Genomic DNA, 19,383 nt, shown 5'->3' with positions numbered 1-19,383 from the left:
AACCTGAGCTAACTGATGAAGGTCTTTCTCTGCTGAAGGGAACCTCTAGAGTCTGGAAGAAAAGACCACTTACTCAAATGCACAGATACCAAAGTAAACATGACACCACCAAAAGAAACTAATAAAGGTCCAATAATTTACTCAAAATATAGGTCTGTGAACTATCTAACAAAGAATTCAGAATAAACCTCTTGAGGAAGTTCATGGAACTACAAGAACATGTAGACAGACAACTACATGATATTGGGAAAACTGTACATGAACAAAGTGAGAAGCTCAACAAAGAAATAAAAGCTATCCTCCAAAAAGCCAAAAAGACATCCTAGATCTGAATAATAAAAAAACTGAGCTAAAGAATTCCAACAGCAGACTCCATCAAAAAGACAAGAGATAAGTGCCTGCGAGGATGTGGAAAAAAGGGAATCTTGTACACTCTTGGTAGAAATGTAAACTGGTACCACCACTATGGAAAGCAGCATGGACATTACTCAAAAAATAAAATAAAAAATAGAACTACCATATGATCCAGCAATTTCACTTGTGGATATTTTTCTGAAGGAAATGAAATCACTACCTCAAAGAGACAGCTGCACCCCCATGTTCATTGCAGCATATCTACACTAGCCAAGACATAGAAACAACCTAAGTATCTGTTGACAGATGAATGGATAAAGAAAATGTGATAATGTTTTATATATTATATATTATATCATGTGAAGATATTATATATAACATTTAATATTAGTATAGCATATTAATATTATTTATAATGGAATATTATTCAACCATGAGAAGGAAGGAAATCCTGCCATTTGTAACAACATGAATGGATCTGGAGGGCACTATGCTAAGTGAAATAAGTCAGGCAGAGAAAGATGAATTCTGTATAATGTATGCTCTCATTTATATGTGGAACCAAAAAAACCCTGGACTCTTAGAAATAGGGGGTACGTTGTTGCTGGAAGGGGTGGTGGGGGTGTAGGGGAGGGATGAGTGAAGATCATCAAAGGGTACAAACTTCCAGTTATAAGATTAATATGTTCTAGGAATGTAATGTACAGCATGGTGACTCTAGTTAACAGTATTGTGTTGAATAATTGAAAGTTGCTAAGAGAGTAGATCTTAAAATTTCTTACCACACACACAGTAAATGGTAATTATGTGAGGTGAAGGATGTGTTAACTAAATTTTTGTGGTAATCATTTCAGTATATATGTAGATCAAATCATCATGTTGTATACCTTAAAGTTACACAATGTTATATGTCAGTTATGTCTCAATAAAGATGCGGGGGAGTTAGAAATATTTGTTTAACCCAGAGTCAGAAGATATTTTCCTTATGTTTCTTCTAGAGGCTTAGTTGTTTAGTTTCACACTGAGATATGGTATCCATCTCCAACTAATGTTTGTGTATGATAACAGGGACAAAGGTAATTTTTTTCCTTATGCATAATCAAACGACCAGGTATCTTTTATTGAAAAATACCATCTTTCCACAATAAATTGCAGTGGTGCCTTTGTAAAGTCATGAAATCATATATGTGAACTGTTTCTATAGTTTCTACTCTGTTGCATTGGACTATTTGTCTATATTTGGGTTAATACCACATTGTCTTAATCTGTAGCTTTATAATAAGAGTGGATATATGGTAATACAGTCCTCTAACTTTGTTCTTCAAGATTATTTTACCTATTTTAGGACTTTTGCATTTCCGTATAAACATTGGAATCAACTTATTTTAATTTCTAAAAAAATTTTGTTGACATTATAATTGGGATTGCATTAAATCAATTGATCAATTTGGGGAGAACTAATATCTTACTATGCTGAGGGTTTTTTTTTTAACATGGCGTATCTCTTCATTTATTTATATCTTCTTTAATTCCTCTCCATAATGTTTTGTAGTTTATAGTGCAGAAGTCTTATACATCTTTCACTTGATTTCTAGGTTATTTGGCTTTTTATGCTAAAGTAAGTGGTATTATTTATTAAATTTTATTTTCTAATTGTTCATTTCTAGTTTATATAAATATTTATTTTTATATACTGACTAAATATACACTTATTTTTTCTAATTGCTTTTTAATAGATCCTTTCAGATTTTTTTTTAGATTTTATTGAAGTATAATTGATTTACAGTGTTGTGTTAATTTCTGCTATACAGCAAAGTGACTCAGTTATACATATATATATTCTTTTTCATATTCTTTTCCATTATGGTTTGTCACAGGATGTTGAATATAGTTCCCTGTGCTATACAGTAGCACCTTGTTGTTTATCCATCCTATATACCATAGTTTGCCTCTGCTAATCCCAAATTCCCATTCCTTTCCTCCCCTACCCCACCTCCCCCTTGGCATCCACAAGTCTGTTCTCTATATTGGTGAGTCTGTTTCTGTTTTGTAGATATGTTGATTTATATTGAATTTTAGATTCCACATATAAGTGATATCATATGGTATTTGTCTTTCTCTTTCTGACTTACTTTGCTTAGTTTGATAATCTCTAGGTCCATCCATGTTGCTGCAAACGGCATGAATTCATTGTTTTTGATGGCTGAGTATCTTTCAGATTTTCCACTTAATCATGTCATCTTTGCATGATGACTTTCATTTTTCCTTTGCAAACTTTATACCTGTTATTTCTTGTTCTTGCTTTTTTGCACTGACTAGACCCTCCAGCACAATACTCAAAAGAATTATGGACAGTCTTGTCTTTTTCCTGAACACAGAGAGAAGGCATATAATATTCCACCGTAAGCTAAGATGTTATCTGTATTTTTTTGTAGAAACTCATTATCTGTTTAAGGAAGTTAACTTAATTCCTCATTTGCTAAGATTTTTATTCTTGTTTTTATGAAAACTCTGGGTATTGAGTTTGATCAAATGTTTTTGCTGCTCCTAAATTGTCATATGGTCTCCTTCATTCTCTTTACGTGGTAAATTACATTCATTGATATTCAAATGTTAAACCAACCTTGTATTCCTGGAATAAACTCCACTTCATCCTGATTGTTACCCTTTTGGGATATCCTGGATTTGATTTGCTAAACATTGGCTTAGGATTTTCTGCATATTTATTTTTATTTTATTTATTATTATTTTTTTTATATACTCCTTTTGGGGACAATTAGAGAAATTTAAATATGGTTTGAGAATTAGATGAGATAATGCATATTTATTTTTAAATTCAATTTTTCTTTGTTGTAATGTCCTTACCAGGTTTTGTATCAGTATTATGCTGGTCTCCTAAAAGGAATTGGGAAGTAGTTCTTCTTTTTCATTATCTGTAAGAGTTCGTGTGATTGGTACTATTTTTTCTATAGATGTTTGGAATAACACATTAGCAAAGCCATGTGTGCTAGGAGTTTTCCATATAGAAATGTTTTTAATTATGAGTTCCATTTCTCTAATAATACAGGACTATTCAGATGTGTATTTCTTCTTGTACCCATTTTGATAAATTACTTTTTCAAGGAATTTGTCCATTTTGTTTGTTTGTTTTTATTTAGGTATAATTGACATATAACATTATATTAATTGCAAGTGGGCAACATAATCAGTCAAAATTTGTATATATTGTGAAATAATCACCACAATAAGTCTAGGTAACATCTGTCACCATACATAGTTACAAAAAAATTTTTTCTTGTGATGAAGACTTTTAAGATTTACTCTCTTAGCAATTCTCAAATATTCAATACAGTACCATTAACTATAATTCACCATGCTTTACATTACACCCCATGACTTAATTATGGTATAACTGGAAGTTTGTACCTTTTGGCCCCCTTCACCCATTTCTCCCAATGCCAACCCCCACCTCTGGCAATAATCATTTTTTTCTTTTTATCTATGAGCTTATTGTTGTTGTTGTTTAAATTCCATGTATAAGTAAGATCATATGGTATTTGTCTTTCTCTGACTTATTTCACTCAGCATAATGTTCTCAAATTCCATCCATGTAGTTGCAAATGGAAAGATTTTGTTATTTTTTATGGCTGAATAGTATTCTGTTATATATATATATATATATATATATATACATACACACATATATATATATATACATACATATATATATATATATATATATGCCACATCTTCTTTATCCATTTATCCATCAATGAGCACTTAGGTTGTTTCCATACTTGACTATTGAAAATAATGCTGCAATGAACATGGGGGTGCATATATCTTTTTGAATTAGTGTTTTTGTTTTCTTCGGATAAATACCCAGAAGTGGAATTGCTAGATCACATGGTAGTTCTACTTTTTATTTTTTGAGGAATCTCCATACCATTTTTCATACTGGCTAAACCAATTTGCATTCATACAAACAATGCAGAAGGGTTCCGTTTTCTCCACATCTTTGCCAGCACTTGTCATTTCTTGTCTTTTTGATAATAACCATTCTAACAGGCTTGAAGAGACATCTAGTTGTGGCTTTGATTTGAATTAAGGAATTTGTCCATTTTGTTTAAATTGTCAAATCTATTTCGGCCAAAATTTGTTTACAATCTCCTTTCATTATCCTTTTAATGTCTGTAAGATTTGTAGTGGTATTGTTAATAAGTGTTTTCTCTTCATTTCTCTACATCTGTATTTCTAGGAGTTTATCAATTTTATTAATCTTTTTAAAAAAACTGATCTTTGGCTTTGTTGGTTTTCTCTATTTTAACTCTATTTTCTATTTCATTGATTTCCAATCTTATCTTTATTGTTTTTTCTTTCATTTTGGGGCTTTGATTTGCTATTCTTTTTCAAAGTTCTTGGGATGGAAAATTAGATCTTAGATTTTCAACTTTTATTCTTTTATAGTACATGTATTTTGAGCTATTAAAGTTCTCCCTTCAGCATTTCTTTAGATTTATCCACCCAGGTTTTGATATGTCATATAATTATTACCTCAGTTTGGAATATTTCATAATTTTCAATGTAATTTTTTGACCCATGGGTTATTTAGAGCCACATTGATTAATGACCAAATATTTAGGAATTTTCTAGTTATCTTTTTGTTATTGATTTCTGGTTTAATTCCACTGCAGCCAGACAACATACTTTAAATGGTTTTAATAACTCAAAACTTGCTTCATACAGAAAAATTCTATTTTGATAAATGTCCCATGTGATCTTGAGAAAAAAATGTATTCTTCCATCAGTTAGGTCAAGTTACTTAATTATGTTGTTCACATCTTTCATAGCTGTCTTAGTCTGTTTGGGCTGCCATAACAAACTATTATAGGCTGGGTGGATTATAAACAACAGAAATTTATTTATTATAGTTCTGGAGGCAAGGAAGTCCAAAATCAAGACACTAGCAGACTTGGTACCTGTTGAGAACCTGCTTCCTGGTTCTTGTTATGTCCTCACATGTTGGAAGGGATGAGTGATCTCTCTGAGCCCTTTTTTTTTCCTTTTAAATTAGTTTTATTAGTTACCTATTTTATACAAATTAGTGTATATATGTCAATCCCAATCTCCCAATTTATCCCATCACCACCACCACCCCCCTGCTGTCCCCGCTTTGTGTCCATACATTTGTTCTCTGCATCTGTGTCTCTATTTCTGGCTTGCAAACCAGTTCATCTGTACCATTTTTCTAGATTCCACAAATATGCATTAATATACGATATTTGTTTTTCTCTTTCTGACTTACTTCACTCTATATGACAGTCTCTATGTCCATCCACATCTCTACAAATGACCCAGTTTCATTCCTTTTTATGACTGAGTAATATTCCATTGTATATATTTACCACATCTTCTTTATCCATTCGTCTGACTGAGCCCTTTTTTATAAGGGCACTAATCCCATTCATGAGGGCTTTACCCTCATGACCTAATCATCTCCCAAAGGTCCAGCCTCCTCCTACCATCACCTTGGGGGTTAGAATTTCAATATGAATTTTGGAGAGACAGAAACATTTAGTCTATAGCAGGAGACTTACTAATTTTTTGCCTATTTGTTCTATCAGTGCTTGAGAGAAGTATGTTAAAGTTTTCCATTATAATTGGGGATTCATTTATACTCCTGGTAATTGTGTTAATGTTAGCTTTATATATTTTGAAGTAATGTTGTTAGGTACATATCAGCTCAAGATTGTTACATCTTATTGTTGAGTCAAACCTAATCAATATGAAATGTTGTTTCTTATATTTTCCAAAACTTTTTGCCTTAAAGTCTATTTTATTTTGTATTGATAAAGTTACCCTAGTTTAATTTTGGTTAGTGTTTGCATGGTATATTTTCTTATTCTGTTACTTTCTAACTTTTTGTATCCTTTGTAAACAATACAGAGCTGGATCTAATTTTGGTTAGTCTTAAATAATCATTGTCTTTTAATTAGCATGGTTAGACCATTTATATTTATTATAATTATGGTATTTGTTTAGTTTAAGTCTACCATATTGCTGTTGCTTTTCTACTTATCATCTGTTCCTCATGTATTTTTCCTGTTTCCCATTTCTTTGTATTATTTAAATGATGTTAATATATCATTATTTTCTTCCGTATTAACTTTTTGGTTATTTTGATTGATTTAAGATGTTCATAAATTATTTGCTACTCTTTCTGTTGAGAGGTTAGGGGCAATCTTCTTCCTTTTATTTAGGCTATTTTAGGCTTGCTTTACCACTAAAACCAATAAAATAGAACATGACATTCTGGGACCTCTAAGCTTAGGTAATAAATATGGAGAACAGTATGGAGGTTCCTTAAAAAACTAAAAATAGAACTACCATACGACCCAGCAACCCCACTACTGGGCATATACCCTGAGAAAACCATAATTCAAAAAGAGTCATGTACCACAATGTTCACTGCAGCTCTATTTACAATAGCCAGGACATGGAAGCAACCTAAGTGTCCATCGACAGATGAATGGATAAAGAAGATGTGGCACATATATACAATGGAATATTACTCAGCCATAAAAAGAAACAAAACTGAGTTATTTGTAGTGAGGTGGATGGACCTAGAGTCTGTCATACAGAATGAAGTAAGTCAGAAACCAAAAAACAAATACCGTATGCTAACACATATATATGGAATCTAAAGATATATAGATATATATGTATATATATATATACACACATATATGTGTATATATATATGCACATATATATGTATATATGTGTGTGTATGTGTATATATATATATATATATATTTATATATATATGGTTCTGAAGAACCTAGGGGCAGGACAGGAGTAAAGATGCAGATGTAGAGAATGGACTTGAGGACATGGGGAGGGGGAAGGGTAAGCTGGGACGAAGTGAGAGAGTGGCATGGACTTATATGTACTACCAAATGTAAAATAGATAGCTAGTGGGAAGCAGCCACATAGCACAGAGAGATAAGCTCGGTGCTTTGTGACAACTTGGGGGTGGGATAGGGAAGGTGGGAGGGAGACAAAAGAGGGAGAAGATATGGGGATATATGTATATGTATAGCTGATTCACTTTGTTATAAAGCAGAAACTAACACACCATTGTAAAGCAATTATACTCCAATAAAGATGTTAAAAAAATAAAAATAAAGACAGTGCCCAGCTTAAAAAAAAAAAGCATTGCAGGGTTCCCAGGTTCAATCCCTGGTTGGGGAACTAAGATCCTGCAAGCCACGTGGTGTGGCCATAAAAAAGAAGCATTGCAGTGTCCATGTTTGTGTCATGGAATGCTCATTCTGGATGAAGCCAGCCACAAGGTACAACAACCCTGAAACTGCCATGCCAAGCTAGCCTAATGGAAAGGCTGTCTACAGAGATTGGTGATTGGCCATCCCCAGATTTATCAGCTATTCCATCCCACTTACAAGATACATAAGTGAAAAAGCCATTTTCAATATTCCATCGCCAGCAGATAAAACATAAAAAGAACCAAGAAACAAGACTGATAGCTAGAATTGAGGCCCCTGACATAGGGCCCCACTTGAGTCATCCCAGCCATTCCCAGCTTTGTAATCCATCTCAGATGAAGCCTCAATCATTGTGGAAATGAGACGAGACATCCCTACTCTGCCCTACCATAATTTGCAACCCATAATTTTGAGCATAATAAAATGGTGGTTGTTTTACATCACTAAGTTTTGGGGGTAGTTTGCTACACAGCAGTAGATTACCATAACAGTTACATTATTACATTACATAAGATTACCATTATCTTAATGGGGTAACTTAGAGTTTACAATATGCAACCTTGACTAATTACTGCCTACATTTAGTACTTTTACACTTTCCAGAACAATGCAAGAATCTTAAAACGGGTTAACTCCCTTTATCGTCTTTCCCTTTTGTGCTATTTGTTGTCAGATGTTTTTCACTTACATTTTTGTTTTAAATATAAGAAGACATTATTTTTATTGCCTTAAACAATTAGTATTTACTTTTTATTGTGGTAAATATACATAACATAAAATTTACCATAATAACCACTTTTAGGTGTACAGTTTAGTGACATTAATTACATTTACAACGTTGTGTAGCCATTTCTACTATCCACTTCTAGAACTTTTTCATCATCTCAAACAGAACCTCCTGTATCCACTAAACAATAACTCTCCATCCTCCGCTGCCCCCTAGGCCATGGTAACCTCTATTTTACTTTCTGTATCCATGAATTTGTCTATTCTAGGTAGTTTGTATTAGTACATTTGTCCTTTTGTCTCTGGCTATTTCATTTAGTATAATGTTTTCAAGTTTCATCTAATTTATAGCATGCATCAGAATTTCATTCCTTTTAAAGGCTGAATAATATTCCATTGTATTTATATACTACGTTTTGTTTATCCACTCCCTTTTAACAGATCTTGGGTTGTTTCCACATTTTGGCTATTGTGAATAATGCTGTTATGAAAATTGTTGTATAAGTATCTGTTTGAGTACCTCTTTCAATTCTTTTGGGTTCATATCTAGAAGTGGAAGTACTGGATCATATTGCAATTCTATGTTTAAATTTTTGAGGAATGATCAAAATGTTTTCCATTGTGGCAGCACCATTTTACATTTTCACTAGCAATGCACACAGTTTCCAATTTCTCTACATTCTTGCCAACACTTATTTTCTATTTTTTTTATGATAGCCATCCTAATGGATGTGAAGTTGTATCTCATTGTGATTTTGATTTTTATTTCCTTAATGACTATTGATGTTGAGCATCTTTTTATGTGTTTATTGACCATTCATAAATTTCTCTGGAGAAATGTGTATTTGAGACTTTTGCCCATTTTTGAATTGGGTTATTTGTTGTTGTGATGTGGGAGTTCTTTACATATTTTGGATATTAACCCCTTATCAGATATCTGCTTTGCAAATATTTTCTTCCATTCTGTGGATTGCCCTTTCAGCCTCTTGACTGTGTCCTCTGCCATGCAAAAGTTTTAAATTTTGATATAGTCCACTCTATCCTTGTTTTTCTTTAGTTGCTGTGCTTGCAGGGTAATGTCCAATAAATCATTGCCAAATCCAATATCGTGAAGCTATTCTCTTATCTTTTCTTCTAAGAGTTTTAGGTTGCAGCTCTCATTTTTAGGTCTTTGATCCACTTTGCATTAATGTCCAATTTCATTATTTTGCATGTGGATATCCAGTTTTCCCAGCATCATTTGTTGAAAAGACTGTCCTTTCCCCATTAATAATCTTGGCACCCTTGTCAAAGTCAATTTTATATGTAGGAGTATATTTTTGGCTTCTCTATTCATTCCATTGGTCTTATGTCTGTCCTAATGCCAATGCCAAACTGTTTTGTAGCAAGTATTGACATCAGGATGTGTCTGGCTATTTGGGGGCCCTTGAGATTCCACATGAATTTTACAATGTGCTTTTATACTTCTTTTAAAAGTGACATTGGGATTTTGATACGGATTGCACTGAATCTGTAGATTACTTTGGGCAATATTTTCATCTTACCAATATTAAGTCTTCCAGTCCATGAACACGGTATGTCTTTCCATTTATTTATGTCTCCTTTAATTTCAGTATTCATTTTTTATTTATTTATTCATTTTTTATTGGGGTATAGTTGTTTTACAACGTTGTGTTAGTTTCTACTGTACAGTGAAATGAAGTAGAGTTCCCTGTGCTATACAGCAGGTTCTTATTAGTTATCTGTTTTATATATTTTAGTGTACATGTGTCAATCCCAATCTCCCAATTCATCCCACCTCAGCCCCCACTTTCCCCCCTTGGTGTCCATACGTTCACTATTCATTTTTATTTATCCAGATATTTACACCTTCCAGGGACCTTCATTCCTCCCTACAGTTCTGTGTTTCCCTATGGTATTAATTTCCTGCAACATAAGGAATTCCCTACAGTAGTTGTCGTAGGGCAGATCTCCTGTGAAAAATTCTTTCAGCTTTTGTTTGTCTGAAGACATCTTTATTTCACTTTTGGTTTTGAAGAATATTATCAACATGATGGAAATCTAAGTTGTCACGTTTTGGGGTTTTTTTTTTTTTCTCCTTAGCACCTTAAATATGACATTCCATTCTATTCTGGATTCCATGGTTTCTGTTAAAAAAAAAAAATTAAAGACCAATTTTACTCTTTCAACCCTGAAAGTAATGTGTCTTTTATTGTCTGGATGCTTTTAAATTGTCTCTATGTTTTGTTTTTAGCAGTTTAAATTCGATGTGCCTATGTGTCATTTTCATTTTTTGTCCTGCTTGAATAAGTTGACAATAGAATAATCCAGCAGAGTCGACCCCTTGTTACCCTAGCATACTTACTTCTTCTAACCATATTTAACTTCCAAATAATGTCAATATTAAAATTATGCTTCCACCTAACATGATACAACTATCCCTCATATAGATTAAAACAAACTAAAACCCTCTTCCCCAAAGTAATTTTATTTATCTTTCAATCATTTTTATTTCTCTTCCTGCTGAGTCACACTCCACCTGTGATATCTTGTAATATAAATACTAGATACAAGGTTAAGCACTTATATTTATTTCCTACTGCTGCTATAACAACTGCCAAAACCTTAGTAGCTTTAAACAACAAAAAATTATTATCATCCAATTCTGGAGGCCAAAATCTGAAATGGATCTCACTGGGCTAAAATCAAGATGTCAGCAATGCTGCGTTCCTTCTGGAGGCTCTAGGGAAGAATTTGTTTTCATGCCTTTTCCAGCCTTTAGTGGCTGCCCACATTCCTAGGCTCATGGTCTCCTTCCATTTTCAAAGCCAACAATGACCTACCAAGTATGTCTCACATCACATCACTCTGGTGCTGACTCTTCTGTCCCCTCTTTCACTTATACGGACTCTTTTTTCCCCACTTATAAGGTCCCCTCATTTTTTTTGGTGTGGTTCACTGGCTTGAGGAACTCAAAATGGCCAGGTGACAGTATCAGCTTCCATTTTAATGGAATTGTTGGTGTATACCTTGGTGGAAGCCTTCCTCCTGTGGGTTCTAAGGCCTTTATATCCACAGAACCCAAAGGTACAAAGACAGGAAGCAAAATTTTCACTAGTGGATTATTAGAGATAATATTGAGAGGGAGCCACTTTCACTTCCACCCTTTAATTTTCAAACTCGTAAATGCTGGCTGACATAGATTCAGATCATATTCTGTAACGTGAAGGACATCACTGTAGCCTGAAAAGTGTTATCAGTGGAACTCTAACTGTAACTGAGTCTCCAAAATGCCATTCCACCAGGCCAAGTGCTTTAGGGTGATGGGGAACAAGGTAATGTCAGTGAATTTCATGAGCATAGGCCCATTGATGTGCTGCATTTGCTCTGAAGCAAGTTCTCTGATCAGAAGCAATGTTATGCAGAATATAATGACAAGTGAATAAAACATTTTGAAGGTACACAGATAGTGGTTTTTGTAGAAGTATTGTGTACCCAGGAGTGTAAATTATCAATTCCAATGAGAATCAAGTGTTGCCCCTTCCATAATGGAAGTGTTCCAACTAATCAATGTGCCACAAGAAGCTGGCTAATTCCCTCAAGGAATGATGCCATATCAGGGGCTCAGTGTTGGTCTCTGCTTTGGCACAGTGGGCACTCAGCAGTAGCTGTAGCCAGATATAGTGCGTAAAAATCCATTTTGCTGAGCCCATGAATAACCTCCACTCCTCCATTCCTGTTGCCATGGCCACTTTGTTCATGAGCCCATTGGGCAAGGAGAGCAGTGGCTAGGGAAATAGACTGACTGACTCCAAAGACTGGGTCATCTTGCCTACTTGATTATTAATATTTTTCTCTGCTGAGATTGCTCTTTGCTGAGAATTGACATGGGACACAAATGTCTTCACACTTGGTGCCCATTTGGAGGGGTCTGACCTCTTCCCCAACAGCTTTCTAACCATGTTCTTTCCAAATCCCTGACCATCCAGCAAAGCCATCAGTTATTGCCCATCTGTAGATCTGTACCTCTGGCCATCTTTTCTTCCAGGCATAATATACAACAGGTATGCTGCTTGAAGTTCTGTCCCCTGTAAGTATTTCTCTTCAGAGCTACCCCTGAGTGAGGCTGTATATTATATATGGAACTTCCTATGGATCACACTTTGCACTTGACCTCCTGAGGCCTGCTAGGTCCTGAGTTTGACCAATAGAATTCAAACTAAGTGATGCTGTGTGACTTCCAAGACAAGGCCTTGAGAAGCCTTGCAATTTCTACTGTCTCTCTCTGTCTCTTTCTCTCCCTCTCTCTCTCTTTCTCTCTCTCTCTCTCTATCGTACTTTGAAATGTACATGCTGTGAAGAAACTCTAAACTGAAAGTCTGTATGGAGAGAGAAGCCCAGCCATCACAGAGGTTCCAACAATCCAAGCTGAAGACCCAGTATATGTGTGTAAGGCCATACTAAATCACCCATCTCCAGCTGATCTGGCAACTGACTACAGCCAAATACATGAGTCCAAGCAAGAATAGCAGTAGTTCCTTGTCAACCCACAGAAAGCAGTTGTTGCTTTAAGTCACTAAATTTGAGAGTGGTTTGATACAATAATCTACAAATTTAGAAGATACTATTCAGATTTTAAACCATCATAAATTTTTCTTGGTACTCAATTTGGGGTGTTACTTAAGAAATTACATCTTCCTTTCAGAAAGAATATATTTGTGTTGAGGTGAGCTGCACCATCTTCCACAGGCAATTGCAATGGGACTTCAAATTGTCATATTGGTATTATGGATTACTTCAACTTGAATTTATTTGATTTGATTTAATATAAGCAAACTGAGGGGTCAGGGAATGTTTACCAAGAGTTATTAAGGTTTGGGGGAGGAATAAGGTAGGAGAGGGTTACCAAAGATAGCTTTCCAAGATAGAAGAATTGCTTGCAGTTGTTTGACTAAATTTGCACTAACAATAAAAGTAGATAGGGTTTGTAAATCAGTGGAATTACCACAGGAATGAGGAGGATTCTGTAATGATAATAATAGATAATACTTATTGAGTGCTTTTTTATGCCAGAAGTTGTTCTAAGTGCTTTACAAATTTTAGCTCATTTATTCCTAACCATAGCTGTATGAAATAGTACTGTCATTCCCATATTTTAGATAAGAAACTGATCATAGAGGTTAAGCAACTTGTTCAGGATCACACAGCTAGTAATTACTAACACTTGAGCCCAGACAATGTTATGCCATGCTCAGTGTTCTTAACCACTAGGCTGTATTTTGTCTTTCTCCTAGATTACACTGGAGTATACGAAAGTGACCCAACCAAAGTTTTGGATATTTTATTTATAGTTGCTAGTGATACCATTACAAATTTAAGGGTAAAACTCTTTGTGAGAATAATACCAATATTGCCTGACTTGTCAAAGCAAACCTTGATTGGATAATATTTCTAAAATCTAGTTTACATACATAAAATCTATTTTATGATTTTTACTCATTTTGCCCTATTTAGGCAAAAAGCTAATTAGAGGTAGAAAACCCAGTTTTGACCATAAAATCTTATGTGTTTGAACCTTTAGAATGTCGCTGTATTCCAACACTTTAAAAGTCTGATTAATATAAGAAGACAAGGGGAGCCACGTCAGATACTGAGATACATTAATCCCAAAGAGGTAAGAACATTATTTATTGATACAATATATTTTCCCCCCTTAAAAATGTATGACTACTTTATAAATTCAAAGTGCTTGTATTTCTTTTTTTTAACTTTTTAAATTAAAATATTACACACATATAGAAAGTTCATAAAACATAAATTTATAACAACTGAATCATCACAAGCAAACCCCTGTGTAACATTCACCCAGATCAACGTTTTCATACTTCAAACCACTGCCTTTGGGTACCCTGCAAATCACTGCCGACTCTCTTCTTCCAAAAGGTAAACGCTATTTTGAATCCTACCACTATACTTTAGTTTTCTCTGTTTTAAAGCTACATATAAATAGAATCCTATAGTATACTTTTGTATCTAGCTTTGTTCATTCAACATTGTTTGTGAACCTAAACTTCATTCATTTCATAAAAATGATGGTAGTATTCCATTTTATGAATATACTGCTATTTATTCATTCTACAATAGGTTGACATTTGGACTTCTTCTAGTTTGTGGCTATTATAAAGGCTGCTTCTGGCACTATTTTTACTTGTGCCTCCTGGCTAACAGGTCCACAAATTTCTTTTGGTTTCTATTCAACCTAGAAACAGAATTGCTGGATGGAAGGATATGCCAAACTATTTTCCAAAGTTATTGTATTAATTTATGTTCACTGTCAGCAACCTTTGGGAATTCTTGGTGCTCTACATCCTCAGCAACACTTAATATTTTCAGTTTTTAATTTGCATTTCTCTGATTACTAATGAAGTTGAGCATCTTTTTGAGGAGTTGTGCTTCTGATTAAAATTCTATATATGATTTTTCAGGCCTGACCACAGGCAATTACAAAGCCTTTACCTGACAGGACTCACAAGGGATAGCTATCCTCACCTCACACTAGACTTCGTGCAGAGTCAGTGCATTACAGTCACTGAAGGGAGTTGCAGACAAGGACTCAGGACCCTCTCTGTCCACGAATTTAGGCATATTTTCCTAGCCCCAAAAGCCTTCACTCCTAGGTCTCTTTTTTTTTTTTTTTTAGTATTTTTATTGGAGTATAATTGTTTTACAATGGTGTGTTAGTTTCTGCTGTATAACAGTGAATCAGCTATAGATATAAATATATTAATCCATTTTGAGTTTATTTTTGTGTATGGTGTTAGGGAGTGTTCTAATTTCATTCTTTTACATGTAGCTGTCTAGCTTTCCCAGCACCACTTATTGAAGAGGCTGTCTTTTCTCCATTGTATATTCTTGCCTCCTTTATCAAAGATAAGGTTGACCATATGTGTGTGGGTTTATCTCTGGGCTTTCTATCCTGTTCCATTGATCTGTATTTATGTTTTTGTACCAGTACCATACTATCTTGATTACTCTAGGTTTGTAGTATAGTCTGAAGTCCAGGAGCCTAATTCCTCCAGCTCTGTTTTTCTTTCTCAAGATTGCTTTGGCTGTTCAGGGTCTTTTGTGTTTCCATACAAAATGTGAAATTTTTTTCTCTAGTTCTGTGAAAAATGCCATTGGTAGCTTGATAGGGATTGCATTGAATCTGTAGATTGCTTTGGGTCATATAGTCATTTTCACAATGTTGATTCTTACAATCCAAGAACATGGTATATCTCTCCATCTGTTTGTATCATCTTTAATTTCTTTCATCAGTGTCTTATAGTTTTCTGCATACAGGTCTTTTGTTTCCTTAGGTAGGTTTATTGCTAGGTATTTTATTCTTTTTGTTGCAGTGGTAAATGGGAGTGTTTCCTTAATTTCTCTTTCAGATTTTTCATCACTAATGTATAGGAATGCAAGAGATTTCTGTGCATTAATTTTGTATCCTGCTACTTTACCACATTCATTGATTAGCTCTAGTAGTTTTCTGGTAGCATCTTTAGGATTCTCTATGTATAGTATCATGTCATCTGCAAACAGTGACATCTTTACTTCTTCTTTTCCAATTTGGATTCCTTTTATTCCTTTTTCTTCTCTGATTGCCGTGGCTAGGACTTCCAAAACTATGTGGAATGATAGTGGTGAGATTGGGCAACCTTGTCTTGTTACTGATCTTAGAGGAAATGGTTTTTTTTTTTTTTTTTTTAACACTGAGTGTTATTTCTTCCTTAAATGTTGGGAAAGATTTGCCAGTCAAGCCATCTGTGCCAGAATTTTTCTTTGTGAGAAGATCTTAAATTACAAATTCAGTTTATTGTTATAGGTCTACTCATCTTTTGTATTTATTGTTGTGGTTGTTTTGATAAGTTGCATTTTTCTAGGAAGTGTTCCATTTCATCTAAACTTTCAAATTTATTTGCATTAAGTTGTTCTTAAGATTCTCTTATGATCTTTCTAATTTTATGATCTTAGAATCAATAATAGTTTCTATTTCATTCCTGATATTGATTATTTGTATATGCTCTTTCTTGACCAGTCTTACTAGGGTTTCCCACTTCTATTAGTCTTTCCAAGAAACCAACTTTGAGCTTTGTCATTCCATTCTATTGTTCATTCAAGTTCCTTCTTTTTCTGCTGTTTATTATTTCCTTCTTTTTATTTTCTTTGAATTGTATTTACTGTTGTTTTCCAACTTTTTGAAGGGAATGCCAAATTTATTGATTTTCAGTATGTTTTTAGCATATACATTTTGATGTATCATATTTTCATCAAATTCAATACAAAATATTTTTAAATTTCTACTTTGATTTCTTCTGGTAATTTAGAATTGCATTTTTAAACTTGTAAACATCTGGAAATTATTATCTTTCGTGAAATCAATCTTTATCTTAATCACACTGTGATTTTCAATCCTCTGTTAGTAATCTATTTTTGCAATATTGTATCTGTATTTGAAAATAAGATGTATTCTGCAGTTGTTGAACACAGTACATAGATGTCAATTAGGTCAAATTTGTGAATTATGTTGATCAGACCTTCTATATGCTTACTGATTATTTTTGCTTACTTGTACTATCAGTTACTGAGAGAAGTGCATTAAAATCTCCCATTATAAGTCCGGCCACCGTAGAAGAGAAGCTCCATTGTTGAGTGATGCACAAAGTGTGGGACAGTAGTTACAGCCTATCTCCCCATGTACCAGCTCCTGCCTCCTGGGGCACTAGGAAGGGCTTCCATCCTGTGTCCACCAGAGTGGGCTCTCATGCCCCCTGTCTACCTCCTCCTCTGTACCTCCTTCCCATTGGTGGGGGAGGCTCCTGTACTCCAGGGCAGCTGTGGAAGCAGATGCCTGTAGGTGTATCACATGCAGCGGTGGGGCTGAAGTCACAGCTGAGCTCTAGGGGCTGCAACTAAGGAAGAAGAGCTGAAATCTCTCCTCACGGCTGTGCAAACCATGGATTTACACCCCCACGACTGGCTTTGTAAACTCAGCACCTGCAGAACATCTGAACATCTGAACATCTGAGTGCTCCTGCAGCCAAGACAGGTCTAGCTTTAGCTGCTGTGGACTTTGTGGCCACCTACACGTGGAGGTTGGGCCAGGCCAGAGTCTCAGCTGCCTCCATAGTGCCCACAGCAGGTCCAGGTGCATGATTACTGCAGTCCTGGAACCTGACTTCAGTGGATCAGTACTGGTGGCCTGGTGAAAACAATGCCTGAGAGACACCAGGGCCAATTGCTGGCATACCTATGGTTCAGGTGGGGCCGAGAGCAGTGCCAACCACAGTGTAATCTGTGAGCCCATACAATGGGTGAAAGGTGACAAAACAGAGCACACTCACAGGTGAACATCTCCAGAGGAGGAATACTCAGTGACTTCTCTCCCAGTGGGAGTGCTCCAAACCCACCTACCTCACACCGCAGATCAGAAACACAGCTAAGAAACAGCTCTACTCCAACAACTAGGAAGCAGACCCCACCCCTGACAGGGCAGTGACAAACAGAGCAAAGGGGAGGCCCTGCTCAATATCCAGAGCAGGTTCTGGTCACCACAACATCAGTCACACCTCCTATCAAGGGGATAATGGCCAGCATACAGTGATGAAAGAGGTGGCAGACATCTATACTAAAAATTCTCAAGTGCACATGGAACATTCTCCAGTATAGATCACATCTTGGGCCATAAATCAAGCCTCGGTAAATTTAAGAAAATTGAAATCGTATCCAGAATCTTTTCCGACCACAATGCTATGACCTTAGAAATAAATTACAGAAAACAACTATAAAAAACACAGACATGTGGAGGCTAAACAATATGTTACTAAACAACCAATGGATCACTAAAGAAATCAAAGAGGAAATCAAAAAATACCAAGAGATGAATGACAACAAAAACATGATGATCCCAAACCTATGGGATGCATCAAAAGCAGTTCTAAGAGGCAGGTTTATAACAATACAATCTTACCACAGGAAACAAGAAAAATCTCAAATAAACAACCTAACCTTACCCCTAAAGCAACTAGAGAAAGAAGAACAAACAAAATGCAAAGTTAGTAGAAGGAAAGAAATCACAAAAATCAGAGGAGAAATAAATGAAATAGAGATGAAGAAAACAATGGAAAAGAGCAATGAAACTAAAAGCTGGTTCTTTGTAAAGATAAACAAAATTGATAAACCTTTAGCCAGACTCATTAGGAAAAAAGGGAGGGGCTCACATCAATACATTTAGAAACAAAAAAGAAGTTACAACTGATACCACAGAAATACAAAGGATCATAAGAGACTACTACAAGAGACTATATGCCAATAAAATGGATAACCTAGAAGAAATGGACAAATTCTTAGAAAGGTACAACCTTCCAAGACTGATCCAGGAAATATGAACAGACCAATCACAAGTACTGATATCAAAACTGTGATTTTAAAATTTCCAACAAGCAAAAGTCCAGGGCCAGATGGCTTCACAGGCAAATTCTACCAAACATTTAGAGAAGAGTTAATGCCTATCCTTCTGAAACTCTTCCAGAAAATTGCTGAAGCAGGAACACTCCCAAGCTCATTCTATGAGGCCACCATCACCCTGATACCAAAACCAGACAAAGGTACAACACAAAAAAGAAAATTACAGGCCACCATCACTGATGAACATAGATGTAAAAATCCTCAACAAAATAGTAGCAAACCAAATCCAACAATACAGTAAAAGGATCATACACCATGATCAAGTGGGATTTATCCCAGGGATGCAAGGATTTTTCAATATCCACAAATCAATCAGTGTGATACACCACATCAACAAACTAAAGAATAAAAACTGTATGATCATCTCCATAGATGCAGAAAAAGCTTTTGACAAAATTCAACACCCATTTATGGTAAATACTCTCCAGACAATGGGCATAGAGGGAACCTACCTCAACGTAATAAAGGCCATATACGACAAACCCACAGCAAACATCATTCTCAATGG

General features: G+C 35.1%; 1 protein-coding gene across 9 annotated transcripts in view; it reads left to right on the top strand.

Annotated features, from left to right (window-relative positions):
* Positions 1–19,383, top strand: part of LOC118899409 (protein O-glucosyltransferase 3) — a 161,938-nt gene that overhangs the window by 70,783 nt on the left and 71,772 nt on the right. For 5 of the 9 annotated variants that reach the window (XM_036861099.1, XM_036861104.1, XM_036861102.1 and 2 more), the window contains exon 9: positions 13,948–14,040. The exons of the other annotated variants lie outside the window; for them this stretch is intronic. In XM_036861099.1, coding sequence (XP_036716994.1) covers positions 13,948–14,040 — 93 coding nt within the window. The remainder of the gene's footprint in view (positions 1–13,947; positions 14,041–19,383) is intronic. 9 annotated transcript variants of the gene reach the window in all.

This window comes from Balaenoptera musculus, chromosome 8 (assembly GCF_009873245.2).
Source record: "Balaenoptera musculus isolate JJ_BM4_2016_0621 chromosome 8, mBalMus1.pri.v3, whole genome shotgun sequence".
Classification (NCBI taxonomy): Eukaryota; Metazoa; Chordata; class Mammalia; order Artiodactyla; family Balaenopteridae; genus Balaenoptera; species Balaenoptera musculus.
This window is presented reverse-complemented; position numbering and strand designations above follow the sequence as displayed.